At 38.4% G+C, this 15,335-nt stretch overlaps 1 protein-coding gene across 1 annotated transcript; it reads left to right on the forward strand.

Moving 5' to 3' along the window:
- The first annotated feature begins 1,948 nt into the window (after positions 1 to 1,948).
- LOC118812805 (interferon-induced protein 44-like) lies at positions 1,949 to 13,475 on the forward strand. Its single transcript, XM_036577934.1, has 6 exons — positions 1,949 to 2,060; positions 2,258 to 2,450; positions 6,295 to 6,444; positions 8,867 to 9,035; positions 12,143 to 12,243; positions 12,789 to 13,475. The coding sequence occupies exons 2-6, from the start codon at positions 2,268 to 2,270 to the stop codon at positions 12,981 to 12,983; spliced, it is 798 nt and encodes a 265-aa protein (XP_036433827.1). The 5' UTR covers positions 1,949 to 2,060; positions 2,258 to 2,267; the 3' UTR covers positions 12,984 to 13,475.
- The last annotated feature ends 1,860 nt before the right edge of the window (positions 13,476 to 15,335 follow it).

A 15,335-nucleotide genomic window follows, 5' to 3' on the forward strand; every position in this document is an offset into this window, starting at 1 on the left:
TTCTAAAAGCTCTAGAGTAGTCCAGTTGGATGTTGTAAAGGATGAAGATTATTCTAGTGGATGTTGTAAAGGGTCTAGATGAGTCCAGGTGGATGTTGTAAAAGCTCTAGATTAGTCCAGGTGAATGTTGTAAAGGGTGAAGATTGTTCTAGTGGATGTTGTACAGGGTCTAGATTAATCCAGATGGATGTTGTAAAGGGTGAAGATTATTCTAGTGGATGTTGTAAAGGGTCTAGATGAGTCCAGGTGGATGTTGTAAAAGCTCTAGATTAGTCCAGTGGTATTAAAGGTGCATTATCTAGTGGATGTTGTAAAGGGTCTGGATGAGTCCAGGTGGATGTTGTAAAAGCTCTAGATTAGTCCAGGTGGATGTTGTAAAGGGTGAAGATTCTAGTGGATGTTGGAAAGGGTCTAGATGAGGCCAGGTGGGTGTTGTAAAATGTCCAGATTAGTCCAGGTAGACGTTGGAAAGGGTCTGGGTGAGTCCAGGTGGATGTTGTAAAGGCTCTAGATTAGTCCAGGTGGATGCTGGGGGACATTAGTGTGTTCAGCAGTCTGAACGCCTCAGGGAAAAAGCTGTTGTAACTCAGAGCTTTGACTATTCTCAACAGTTGAACCCTTGGTGTGCAGTGGAGAGAGATCACTGTGAGTCCTACTGAAGTCAACAATCATCTCTTTTATCTTATGAACATCAAGAAATAGATTGTTGTTTCTGCACTAGTCTGCCAGTCGCTCCACCTCCTCCCTGTATGCTCACTCATTATTGTTGCTGATGAGACCCACTACTGTAGAATCTGTAGTATAATGATTTTAGCTCAGCTTGTAGCAGTTATAGGTCAGCAGTGTCAATAGCAGGCAACTGATCACACAGCCTTAATCAAATATAAAACAGTAAAACTAACTGCATTATTTAACACTGGGTAGTCTGGGTCAATCAGGCCCAGACTGGGAGTATGTAGGTTTGTGATGGAGCCATGATACCCCAGAAGGAATGGAATATTGAGCAAGCATCATTCAGGAGTGAGACAGGACAGGGATAGTGCATGGAGTCAAAGTCCAGGACAACAGTTCTATTTAAGAAATACCATTCCTTGAGCCAAGTACTAAGCAAAAAGGCTTCCTGAAAGGTTCCACACACCTGGACAGGAGGGGTAGCAGCCCTGAGACAATCAGGTAACTACAATTTCATCAAAAACATCCTGGTTAATGTCCATGCAGGGGTTGGTTGTAACTATAGGAGTTACATCTTGCAACTAGCACACTGTAAAAAAGCTCTTCTAGTCCCATGAACAACCAAATCAAACAGATACATGCAGAGCAGCAATATAAGGAGTTAAAAAACAAACGCTGAAACGCAGCAGGTTTACAAATTGTACCTACCATTTTGGGTCTGATGCCTACAAAGTGTTGTATTCTAAAGTACAAATAAGATGAAGTAAACCAGCAAAAATGTAGTAGTAGAAACAGAGTAAACCTGCAAAGAGAGTGGTTCAAGATTTAATTTCACCAAAAACACCACAGCAAACAGTGAAAATGAAATTGGATAAATGCACATCCTCCACTAGCTGATTATTTGCTCACACATTTTTAAATATTGTAGTGTTGGTGTACCGGGCTCCTCTAAGCCAGTGCCAGCCAATAACAGATCGTTTATGTGCATATAATATGCAGCAACAGTTACGGAGACCATATATCATAACATTTGTTTCTTAGATGATTTTGCATGTATTGAATTCTGTTAATTACACACACACACACACACACACACACACACACACACACACAAACATCATCTAAACCGCTTATCCTTCTGGGTCGTGCTGCTAAGTACAAACCACATTAATTTTCCATTAGCTACATTATCTTTAATGAAATAATAACTAATCAGATAAATGTACTTTATGAGTTTTTACATTACAGAATATTCTAGCTTGTGAGATTTGTTGATGCACGGGTTGGAAATCAAGACTGGTAAAATGGTTGTACAGTGTTTGAGTTGCTTGTTCACTGGAACATATTTTTTTTACAGCTATCAGGAGATGGAGGGAAATCCCACAGACGTAAGCCATGTTCATCATTTTGCATCACATATATAAAACTTTCACACTATTAAACAGCCCTGGAGAGCACATAGAAATGTCTGAATGTAGAAGGTTTACTGATGAACACAGCTGAATTTTCCATTTGAATCAATTCACTGACGTAGCTGTTTATTACTGACAGTAACAAAGCAATATTCCATCTTTATCTCTGACAGACAACGAGAAATGCTGGCGTACCTAAGAAGGTATAGAATCTGTAATGAAATCACAGAGCTCCGTTTTCTCCTGTATGGACCAGTGGGGGCAGGAAAGTCCAGCACCATTAACACCATCAAAAGTATTTTTGAAGAACGGCCATTTGTTACTTGCCTAGTCTCTACAGAGACAAACACCAGTCACACTATAGACGTGAGTATGTTCTTCTCTAAAATCTGCACTGCTGCACTGACGTAGAACTGTTTGCTTGCACTGGGTCGGGATGACCAACAGGTCAAAACAAGATCAAAACGAGTGCCCTGATTGGTGCTCTTGCTTTGCGCTTCTTTCATTTTGATGTTACGTTTTTATGCACACATAAACCAAAAGTAACGACAGATGTTTCATAATGTAGTGGAGTAAAAGTGAGATATCTGACTTTGAAATGCAGTGGAGTGAAAGTAAAAAGTCACCCAAAATGGAAATACAGTAAAGTACAGATACATGAAAAAACTACTTAAGTACAGTAACGAATTACATTTACTTCGTTACTGTCCACCACTGAAAATCTGCCATTCTAATTCTGTTAACATGTCACTAAAGTATCAGGAATTACATCTTATTCATCTTGACAGCCATGTCACAAGCACAACATGTTATATTTTGCCCCTAATGGACAATCAGGTAACTACTTTTTCAACAAAAGATTTCCTGATTAATGTCCATGCAGGGGTTAGTTATAACTCTAGGCCTTACCGCTAAGAACATCTTGCAAGTAACACTCCGTACAACTGTGTAACACACTGTACTAGTCCCATGATCAGACAATCATTTATTAAGTGAAATTAAGCTAGCACAGTCTCTACAGAAAAGACTTTTCTATTTTCTAGTTCTGGAAAAACAAAAAATATAAAACTTGCCATAATTTTTGCACAGGCTACATTTAGGGCAGATTTACGAAGAGCGGCAGCAACAGCTGAGACTTTGACCTGAACACCAGTGGCTGTGTTTACATGCAAAGATTTTTGCCAATCTGACTGAATACAATCCGATTACAGATTCAGACTGAGGTGTTTATATGCACACTATTCAACGATTTGATGGAAAATCTTCGTTTACATGCTCACTACAAGTAATCCGATGCAAAATGACGTGCATGCGTGGAGTAGCGCTTAGAGCGAACGTTACCATGACAGCGAACATCACGTGAGGTCCAGTCCGCGTGAGATGAGATTCCAGTTGGCGCACTGGAGTTTTTAATTGCTTTTAAATGACGTCAGATTCAGGAAAACGTGCTTCACATGTACTTATAAAGGAAGCGGCGAAAGGAAGACGTCATGTTGTGAGACTCATAAGCTGGACGTCCGTCCCACCGCCGTCTTTTAAAGATCAGAGCATAAACCTCGTCTCCTCTGCAGACCAGTTGATAAACTTTCGCCATGACGCAACGCACATGCACAGAACGTACTTACATGTTCCGATTGGGATGTAATCGGATTCAGGCGTTGACATGGCTATTATTCTTCTATTTAACGGATTATTTAGAGGTTTATTCCGACTGAGGTGTTTACATGGACGTATTCTATTGAGATTGAGCTATTAGTCGGATTATTAACGGATTATCAGGCTGCATGTAAACGTGGCTAGTGACTCGGACATGAGTCTTATGACTCGAAAATCCAAAATGATGGGACTCTATACACTCATCTACTTATCAGTTGAATGCACTGGTTTCCTGATACAGGCCTGCCACAACTGCATCGCATACAAATTTGATGTACACTAACATTACTTTACTTATGCCTGGATCATTTTATTTCAAATAATAAGGTCAAGCAAGAAACAAGTGAAGAATCCACAGCCCCAGTAAGTCCTCGCTCTGCGCTCAAACTCCAGTCTTACTGGAGACACGTACCAGGCAAACCTAACATTTTCTTCATGACAGTTAAACAAAAGACGCAGAGCTCGGCTGGAGTTTCCATCTGTCCTGTCTGTCAGTCAAGCTGGACGATTTAAATGTCTGTAAACGCTCCGTCCCGCAGCCCAAAGATGTACAAAAGGAATCCTATTTATTCTGCAGTCTCTTCTCTTTTATCATGTTTTCTTTTAGTCCTTGTTCTGGATCAGCCCTGATATGTTGTCTGGCTTTAGAACACTCTGTATCAGCGTGAGGGAGACTTTTTTACCCAGCTGCTGTGTTTGTTAAACTAATACGACTGTGCTGCAGCATTCCACACATTGACTGGCTTCCCTCACCAAATATGAACGTGGGCTTTTTCATGTCTTGAAACCAGTTATTAAAACAAGAAAGACGACACATGGCCACAGTAACAGTGGCCTTCAGGCTACTTCACACGGATGAGCTTTAGCAGTTTTAATTTAGAAAGAAATGGTTTTTAAGCTGTAAACACGCGAATTATCAAACCTACAGTGAGAGCTATACACAAACTGCTCTTTGATAGTGTTGTAAAATTTACAACAATATATGTATTTCCTTAATCAAATTATGATAATTTACTTTCTTCATCAAATTAGAATAATTTAATTTAATGTGCTTCTTTTCATCAAAAATAAATGTGACTGAAAAAAGCACAAACAATGGCAGCCAAAACTAAATTCTTCTTACACAGTGTTTTCTATTAGCCTCAGTATCTTCCCTTATTCTGCACTTTGAGAAGGAAAATCGTATAAATGCATGAACAAAGAACAACAATTTATTATAGTAAGCTGTACTGGCAGACCAGGCAATCTAGCCAAGAGGGCAACGACAGACAGCACCAAAAAAAAAAGAAATAAACAAAACAAACTGTTCTAGCTGCCACACTATACTAAGCTAAGAAAAACTGGCAGTTTTTGTACAGGTGTGGTCCCTACTTGGTCCATAAACAGTAAGGGGGAAAGATCAGTCGCCCCCTGCTGGTCAAAGCTGGAGTAACATTAAAGTCTTGGACAATACATTTTTTTCATATAGAATTTTGAGAGAGAGAGAGAAATATAATATTTAGAGGTGTTGCATGACTGAATTTTTACAAGTTATGCTTGAAATATGTTTTTGGTAGCTTTTGGTGTATTATACAATCAGAGAAAATATACAAAGTGGAACTTACCCCCAGGAATGCACATGATTTTTTTTTTATCTTACCCTTCAGGGCCTCTGTAGATGGTAGTTTGGCTGTTTAACTGTAATGAATATATGATATTGAAAATGACATTGCAATCATTAAAAAAGATTAGTTTATTTTCATTAGAGAAGCTCATAATTTCACCCAAGGCTTAGTTAATGTATATGTATGTGTGCTGAAGACGCTTTCGATTGAAAAACACAGATTCACTCAGAGGGGTCCAGACTTTTGTCTGATGTCATGTAATACACACAGCGCTGTGAAGAAGTATTTATTTCTTTTTCTTTGGTGACTTCCTGGATGATCTCGCTATGCCAAGTGTCTTTTTGAAATGAGAAAGTTTAATCACCTGAATCAATTAAATCAATTAAATATGTTTAACAGTTTTGCAAACAGTGTGCACAGCTGCATTCTGGTCTTCATAACTTCAGAAAGGTTTATGCTAAAGACATGATACACATATCAGAACACTCAGCAGACCCGACCCTTACTAACCAGCATGAGATCACCGAGCTGTGACGTCAGCAATGCTCATGTTTATCAACAACCAAAATATAGAAAACAATCTCTATATGAACCATTTCAATCCAAGACTGGGAGCTTTCTTAGTTTTGATGCTGTGAATACCATTAATCTGAGCAAGAAGTATCTCATGTCTCCTTTTTGTCTGACTGTATATTTCCTTATGAACTGCATGAGTATCCACACTGAATCCTCTGAGCTATCAAAGAGCAACATTTGAGCACAGTGTGTGACTTCATTGAGATATCTACTAAAACTCAAGAGGAGACACATGAGATTTCGCCTGAGAAATATGTAAGCAGCAGGCTAAAGTGTCCTTTGTCTTTCCATCTGGCCTCATTGTTGTCCAGGAGAAACTGCAGAGATGTTGAGATGCAATTTTTGATTTGTATTGTATTGATTTGTGTTTCCAGTACCAGAAATTCACCATTGGGAGTGAGAAATCTGGACATGCACCTATTGCCCTCTACGATGTGATGGGTCTAGAAGAGGGAGAATTACAAGGGGTACACACTGATGACATCATCAAAGCTCTAAAAGGCAACATACGAAACGGCTACAAAGTAAGATCAGCAAACGCTCACAATCCCTAATCAGCTAGTCTTAGCCTGATCAAGATATTGTTTCAGTGAACACACAGTTCACCACCAAGCTTTACACCACTGCTTCCTAATGGGACAAAACGTCAAAGGGGTGACAAAGTTATGAAAATAGGCTAATGTGATGAATTACTAACACAACTGTTGAACCCATGGCTGTGTGAGGAAGGACACAGTAGGCAGGAGTACTAAACACAGTGGCTGATGTCACTTTATTTTTAGCGTTTAGCCCAAAATTGTAATATATTAATATATTATACATGATATATTTTGAGTTTAAAAGGATAATTTTGTTTTAAAGAGGCACAGAAATTGAATATGTAGTTAATGAGTTATTGGCGCTCACAAATAACTCTCGACAGAGCTTGTGATCATAGTGCCGGGCTTATGGTCCTGGAATACTGTGATTGGTTTCCAACTAACTCAGCTTGCGCCAAGCCCTCACATGGTGCCAAGCTCTCAGTATTGCCCACAGCTCCTGTCAGTACCCACTGGCATGGTGCCATGCTCTCACTTTCATCTGTGGCTTCTGTTGGTGCTTGGGGCCGAGATGGTGAGTTTCAGCCGTTGTCCATGGCTCCTGATGGCACTTGTTGCTGTGGCTCAGCACTCTCACTGTTATCCATGGCTGCTCTTGTCATGGAGTTGCACGTGAGACTGAGGTGCCGAGCTCTTGCCATTGTTTGTGGCTCCTGTCAGTCATGGGCTGGAGGTTAGAGAACCAACCTTGTGACTGCAAGGTCGCCGGTTTGATCCCCTAAGCCAAGAGTACGTGCCTGAAGTGCCCTTGAGCAAGGCACTTAACCCCCAACTGCTCCCCGGGTGCTGTGGATAGGGCTGCCCACTATTCTGGACAAGTGTGCTCACTGCCCCCTAGTGTGTGCGTTCACTAGTGTGCGTGTATGTGGGTGTTTCACTGCACAGATGCGGAGGTCTAATTCCTCTGTGTGCAAGCACAGTTGGCTAATTCTGAATGCTTGCAGGTATGGCACTGTGCTCTCACTGCTCTCCGCAAAGCTTGTGGCCATGGCACCAATGTCTTGCTGAGGTTTGCGGCTCCTGATGGTGCTCCCGTCGTGGCTCCTGACAGCACTTGTGAATTGGCTGCTGATAATTCAGTGCTCTCTGCCCTGACCTCTTGCTGCTCTCCGTAGCCCTCCTCGTTGCCTGGCAACAAAATTTGTGAAAATGTCCTTAAGCTTTGAGCCCACTTTTACTCAGTATTACTGTTTGCTCAACAGTATTGCTAATGGAACATAAAAATAAAATAATGAAATAACGTATTTGTTCTGTATTTAGATGTGATCCATTCAGCTCTTACCTTCGGAATAAACAAATCACTAAAGGTCGTAATATTTCATTGGACATTACATTTAAATTAGTAGTGATTTGAGTTGTCAGCTAGATTCGCACTTTAGCTCTGTACACTGATATCTGCTGCTGTCAGCATAGCAATCGAGCTACCGAGACAGTCAAGGAGTCTTTGTCCTTTCTGTCGTCGCTTGATAACTCAATAACTGTGACTATTAAATAGGGCAAAGTCCCCCAAAGTCACACCTGATTGTCATCTAATTGATTGACCCACCTGACTTATTGAACTTCCCACTCATCATCTATAATGAACTGATATATTCTCAAGGTCTGCTCGCAGTCTTTTATAAACACAGAACTTTAATACTGAATCAATTTGTTCAACAGTTTACTGAAAAAAACATACCTGTGTGTTTTGTTTGTTTTATTGGGGTCTGAGTTCTATTTTTGATACTATGGTGAAGATCTGATAACATTTGAGGTCACATGTAGAGGTCTGCACAGAACTGTTTTTGTCAGTCCCACTTCTGCAGAAAATGAGAATAATTTGACTCGCTCTCACTCACAACCCAAATGTTTAGTCCCGCTCCCACCCACACTGTTCTGTCAAGGTGAACTGATGTCCAATATCTGACACAGGGCAGTCATGATCATCAGGCTTACTGTGAGTAACGGCATTTAACAAACGGCATTTATTCTCCGCAAACACAGAGCAGGAATTGAACCACAGAGTGGTTATTGTTAGTGTTTTGCCAGGCTTTGTCCCGCTCCCGTCTGCAGTGGGCTGGTTTCCTGCCCGCTCAGCACAGCACTGAAAATTAGTCATGTTATGGTGGGCCTTGCAAACAATTTGTTCAATAGATTTTGTTTGTTTAATTGGGAACTGTGTTCTACTGTGTTCACAATCTGATCACAGTTGAGGTCATATGTTTGCAGAAATTCACAGAATTGTAAAGGGTTCATAAACTTTCTATCACCATTGTATCTGCAAAAATGACAACACTGTGTTTATGGTGCACTGTATAAGCCTTCATATTACAACCACAAAAACCTTACTGTTTTTCCTCATACTCAGTTCCAGCGCACTCCGATTTCTGAAGACAGTGACCATTACATCAAAGATCCAACGCTGAATGATAAGATTCACTGTCTGGTCAGCATTCTTCCAGCAGATAAGATAACCATAATGAGCGATGGTGTCATTGACAAAATGAGGATCATCAGAAGAGCAGCAAGTTCATTAGGTGAGTTCACACATACACTGGACTGGGCACAGACATTCTCGAGGGCAGCATGATTGTGAATTAAATGAAATTTATTTTACAGCAAATTGCAGACACTCTTTTTTCAGGGGGAACGGTGTAATTTTGTTTTAGAGGAAAGGAGTTAGTAGTGTTTATTTAAAACAACCTCTAGGGTACAAGGCTGTAACATTACCCCCATGATGTTAATGACATTTTTATTTTTCATTATGGGATTTCTACAAGGTTAAAAAATGTCTGAGGGAGCATTTTAGGTTTTAGGTTAAGTTCTTGTTAAACATTCACTGTTGTTTCTTTGTTCATTCAGGGTGAAAAAGAATCAACAACAGATTAAAATGCTGATTCAGCGAAAGTAATGTTGATTCTTTAACAACGATTTATCACTAGTGATGCTATTTGAGCGAGACTATCAGCTGCTAAACTGATAAAAGTTTTTGACATAATTTGAAAATGCCTGTTGTCTTTTACATTGTCTGTGAATTTCATGATGAATGGACCAAAAGAAACAGCCCAAAACTACTTAGAGAAAAGTCTGGTTTTAATGACTTACATTAAAAGTAAAGTATGTTTACTAACATCAGACTCCCTTTGATAATATCAGCCTCCCTTTGATAGCATCAGACTCCTTTTGATAACAACAGACGCCCTGTACTTACATCAGATTCCCTTTAATAATATCAGACTCCATCTACTAACACCAGACTCCCTTTACTAACATCAGACTCCCTTTACTAACATCAGACTCCTACTGCACTGTAAACCCGCATTTTGTTTTAACAAAACATCAAATAAATTAAGTCAGTTGTACATAAAACTCAGTATATCCCACACATTGCTCAACAATTTTAAGTTAAGGGAATGTTTTTGATGATTTTGTACATCCCAAATGACATTTTTGAGTTGAATTAACTTTTTGCTATTTAGTTTAGTCTGTTGCTATGGCAACTTTGAAACCCCATATTCAAAAAAATGACAACATTTCTGTTGGTTTAAATTGTTTCTTTCTCATTAAAGATGCTGAACAGATGTGTGAAACAGAGTGAAGCTAAGTAAGCTGTGGAATACAGTTACATGTTTGTTTTGTTAACAATGATTTTATTAGATAAAATGTATATTTCTTTCCCATTGGCTCCTGGCTCCATCTATTTGCATACTGAGTGTTTCTTTCCCTTTGTTTTACTCACCGTCAGTGTGCTTTCGTTCCACCCAGGTTGCCTTTCCTCAGGCAAATGTTTTTCATATATGCTTTACTCAGCTGCCTGACAATGTGTTGTTGGCTATGAGTGAAGGTTGTCGTTCTCTTTGCTGATGAGTGGGGGTTTGTGTTGGTCAGTGACCATGTTCACAGTAAAGGTTAACCCTTTGGTGTTTGGAAAAGTGGTTAATCTCACTTAAATAGAAAAAAAATTTCAATTGTCTAATGAAATTTATAGTTAAATTGCAATTTCAAGACGTGAAATTAAAATAATTCAAATTTATGAGTTGCACAAACGTATGTTTGAAAACTCTAAGTGTTCATTACACATTACTTAATTTTTTTAAGGCAACCGGTTTCCTCAAATTTTTTAAGTAAATTCAACTTATCCAGGCTTACAGTGTGATAACATCGGACTCCCTTTACTAACGTCAGACTACGATTTATAACGTCAGACACCATTTACTAACATCAAACTCCCTTTGATAACATGAGACTCCTTTTGATTACATCAGATGCCCTTTACTAACGTCATACTCCCTTTGATAACATCAGCCACCTATTGATAACATCAGCCTCCCTTTACTAACATCAGACTTCAATTGATAATGTCAGACTCCCTTTACTAATGTCGGCCTCCCTTTACTAACCTCAGACTCCCTTTACTAACATCAGACTCCTACTGATAACATCAGAGTCCCTTTACTAATGTCAGACTTCAATTGATAATGTCAGACTCCCTTTACTGACATAAGACTCCTTTTACTAACATCAGACTGCCTTTACTAACATCATACTCCCTTTGATAACATCAGCCTCCTATTGATAAGATCAGACTCCCTTTACTGACATAAGACTCCTTTTACTAACATCAGACTGTCTTTACTAACATCATGTTCCCTTTACTAATGTCTTACACCCTTTACTAACATCAGACACCCTTTACTACCATCAGACTTCCTTTAGTAATATCAGACTCCCTTTACTAACGTCAGGCTCCCTTTACTAACATCAGACTCCCTTTACTAATGTCAGACTCCCTTTACTAATGTCATGCACCCTTTACTAACATCAGACTCCCTTTACTGACATAAGACTCCCTTTACTAACCTCAGACTTCCTTTACCAATGTCATACACCCTTTACTAACATCAGACTCCCTTTACTGACATAAGACTCCCTTTACTAACATTGGACTCCCTTTACTAACATCATGTTCCCTTTATTAATATCAGACTCCCTTTACTAACATCAGACTCCCTTTACTAACATCAGACTCCTTTATTGACATAAGACTCCCTTTACTAATATCAGACACCCTTTACTAATGTCAGGCTCCCTTTACCAAACTCAGACTCCCTTTACTAACCTCAGACTCCCTTTACTAATGTCATACACTCTTTACCAACCTCAGACTCCCTTTACTAACATCAGACTCCTTTTACTAACATCAGACCCCTTTACTAACATAGGACTCCCTTTACTAGCATCAGACCTCCTTTACTGACATCAGACTCCCTTTACTAATATCAGACACCCTTTACTAATGTCAGGCTCCCTTTACTAACATCAGACTCCCTTTACTAATGTCATACACTCTTTACCAACCTCAGACTCCCTTTACTAACATCAGACTTCTTTTACTAACATCAGACCCCTTTACTAACATAGGACTCCCTTTACTAGCATCAGACCTCCTTTATTGACATAAAACTCCCTTTACTAACATCAGACCCCCTTTACTGACATCAGACCTCCTTTACTGACATAAGACTCCCTTTACTGACATAAGACTCCCTTTACTAACCTCAGACTCCCTTTACTAACCTCAGACTCCCGTTTCTGTATTGTCTGTCTCTGATCTGTTCATGTATGTCTCCTTCCTATCTTGCAGGAATCCCTCAGATGGTTTTGCTGACCCGAGTGGACAAGGCATGCGAAATTGTAAAGGAAAGTTTAAACAAGATCTACCAAAGCAGGAAGATCAAGGAAAAAGTGGGTCACTCTGCTACTTTTGGCTTATATATCTTTTTTTTATTAGAAAAATGATCTCCCATCTAACAGTTCTCAGATAAATGTATAACACATACAGCCCCTTATGTTCTAGGTATTAACCAGTAGGTGCAAGTGGTACAAGCTCTAGATAGCTATGTTGAGTAACATGATGGGAAATTCTGAGACAGTTTCACTTAATTATATTGAAATGCTCAACAGATTCTAGACATTAACTGAGCAAGTAGAGGCTATGATTATTATGGCATATTAAGGAGGGTATACAAACAAACTCACACTATTTTCACTGTAATAATTATAATTATTTATAACTGTAATAAAATAATTATCTAGTACATTGCAGTTTGTACCTCATACTTACCCAGTTAATGTCTAGAACCTGTTGGGCATTAATTTAACTTAGACTCCTTGTAACTATTTTGTAACTCAAAATAATTACCTAGTACTTTAGAGTGTGTACCTTACATTTATATTATCAATGTCTAGAACCTAAGTGTGTGTGTATGTCTGTGTGTGTGTTTATGTAGATGCAGGTGTGCAGTCACAGACTGGGAGTTCCTATGAACTGCATCTTCCCTGTGCAGAACTACTACGAGGAGACTCAGCTGAGGCCGGACATAAACCGCCTGATGCTGGACACTCTAATACAGATTGTTCATTCGGCTAGCGACTTCGTAGAGAGGCAAATTGAAATTACTGGCAAACGGCAACTTGTAGAATGATTATTCTGAGTTCAGACCTCTGTACTTAGCATGAACTCATGAGACTAAGCAGTGTTTACAAACAAAGGCAGATATTTCCACTGTGCAGATCTCAGAGGCTGGCAGCATGTGCTGGATCTTCACACTGAAACTGCCTGTAGATCTTTTCTCACATACAGTCCTGAGTAAAAGCTTTTAGAAAGCTGAGGAATTTACATTTACAAAGCTGTTTATTTGGGCAGTCAGTGTTTATTTTCCCCACAAACACACTAAGATTAGTACTGATATAAATGATGGTAACACCTTACATTAAGAGGAAAAATAAAGATTCATTACATTGTTAGTAAGTCATTAACTACTCATTATGTAAATAGTTACTGATCTTTAAGCATAGGTTATTACTTAATAACTGATTATGTACTTAGTAGTTATTAATTGGCTACTCTGAAATGATGGTTTATTTTGTTATTAGTTCACAGCCTAATTTCTCATTACATTGCCGTTCTAATGCTAATGAATGTTTTCTCGTACAACATGAAAACTAAGTAGTACATATGTGGTAGTGCTGGTAATTACCTGCTTATTTATCGTTATATTGTCCTCCACCAGTCTTTGGGCTTCAATGGACATTTTCCTTCACCTCCACATAGTCCACTGCCTCACTGTGCTCAGAGCTGTTGTTGCATTTTCACCTTTAATTACTCCATATTTCATATATCTCATCTATTAGTTACTACTGTTTCCCTCCAAGTGTTCATCTTCATCACTAAACACTAATTATATCATGAATTCATGATTAAAAACTGCCTGTAAACACTTCACTGTGAATCACAGTACAAACTTTGTTGACCCTTTTAGTGGAGGACAGACCCAAAACTGAATGTGTATGGAAATATGTAACAGCCAAATATAATATCTGAGAGATCTTTGGAGTGAAAACATGAAAACCCAATCTTTGAATATTTAAGAACCTGTTATTGGGTGAGTAAATGTGAAGGACTCATAGTTTAACAAAAAAACCGAACTGTCATTGTTTTCCGTTATTTTATTCTGTTGTTTAGAATGAACGTAAATTACTAATGTGACACAAAAACAAGCAGAGAAAAATTTAAATATCAGTAACTATTCAAGTCTTAATTATGAGGTCGGATTATAATTAATAGTAAAAATGATCTCTTTACTGGGTTAATACTAGTACTAATAGTACTAGTACTATTAGTACTAGTTAGTTCTCAGGTTTATTATATGAGTAAACACGTCAGTGTATTAACGATGTAATAAGCGGCAGTTAGTGCACAGTTAATGAATAATTATGCTGTGAACTAAAAACAAACTAAACTATCAATGAACAGTGTACTCAATTACTAAGTACTTAATCCATAACTAGATGATGCTTAATGAACAGGTAACATAAGAATTAATTAGTTAACTGTTCATTAAGCATTAGTTAGTTTTCCTTATTAGCATGTAATTACCAATTAATTTGCGACCCCTTAACAGTGTTACCTAGTAATCATGAATACACTAAGCATTAATTTATGTATGTCAGTGTGCATTTCCTGCCCTGTCCTTGAGGAAGCTCAGGATTATTTGTAGATATCGTCCAATACCTGCTTTATCTAATCAATACTTCATTGAATTAAATCAGGTGCTGCTGATTGAACCATACAAATCCATGTGATGGCTGGAGAGAAATCAGGAAACAAACCTGTGTTCTTTTAACTGACTCAAGATAACTCCTTTTTTGCAAAACAACAAATTCTTTGGTAACACTTTCTATGAATGTCATGTTTGTAAGCATCTATAAACACATTTATAACATGTTATAATGCATTCATAAGGCATTATAAACATGGTTATAAATATTTATAAAAATGAATTACACTGAATTACACTTTATAGCCATGTTTATTATACATTATGAATTGTTACTATAATGCATGACAAAGTAGTGTTAATTACATGCTATAGTCATTGCCAAAAGTGAAGTAAAGACACATACGTCTTTTTATGCCCTTCACTCTGTAACTTTCACTCTGTAACACTACACTACAGTACAGTATTGTTAGCATTCTATTGGATATGCAGTGTTAAGGTAGTGCCAAGCTAACGGTGGTGAACATTACCTTTCCCACATTGGGTAAAACACTGATGGCAGCACTAGTTTAAACTCTGACATTTGAAGCCTGTAATGTGCTTTATTGTGAATGTTTTAGTGTTTCAGTAAATCCTTCAGTAAATACTTCAACTTGAAGCCTCACTCTGAACACTGGAGGAGGCTTTAGTACAGTATGCTTTACTTTACTTAGAGCGGACAAATACGACTTATGAGCTCTTATAATTTGTTATGAACAGTACTTATAATGTATTATT

Source organism: Colossoma macropomum, unplaced genomic scaffold (assembly GCF_904425465.1).
Source record: "Colossoma macropomum unplaced genomic scaffold, Colossoma_macropomum, whole genome shotgun sequence".
Lineage (NCBI taxonomy): Eukaryota > Metazoa > Chordata > Actinopteri > Characiformes > Serrasalmidae > Colossoma > Colossoma macropomum.

Excerpts from the sequence above, each read along its gene's own strand:
- LOC118812805 (XM_036577934.1), top strand. The coding sequence starts at position 2,268 with ATGCTGGCGTACCTAAGAAGGTATAGAATCTGTAATGAAATCACAGAG. Across the intron at positions 9,036-12,142 it reads AAGAGCAGCAAGTTCATTAG|GAATCCCTCAGATGGTTTTG; the intron begins GTGAGTTCACAC and ends CCTATCTTGCAG. Across the intron at positions 12,244-12,788 it reads GCAGGAAGATCAAGGAAAAA|ATGCAGGTGTGCAGTCACAG; the intron begins GTGGGTCACTCT and ends GTGTTTATGTAG.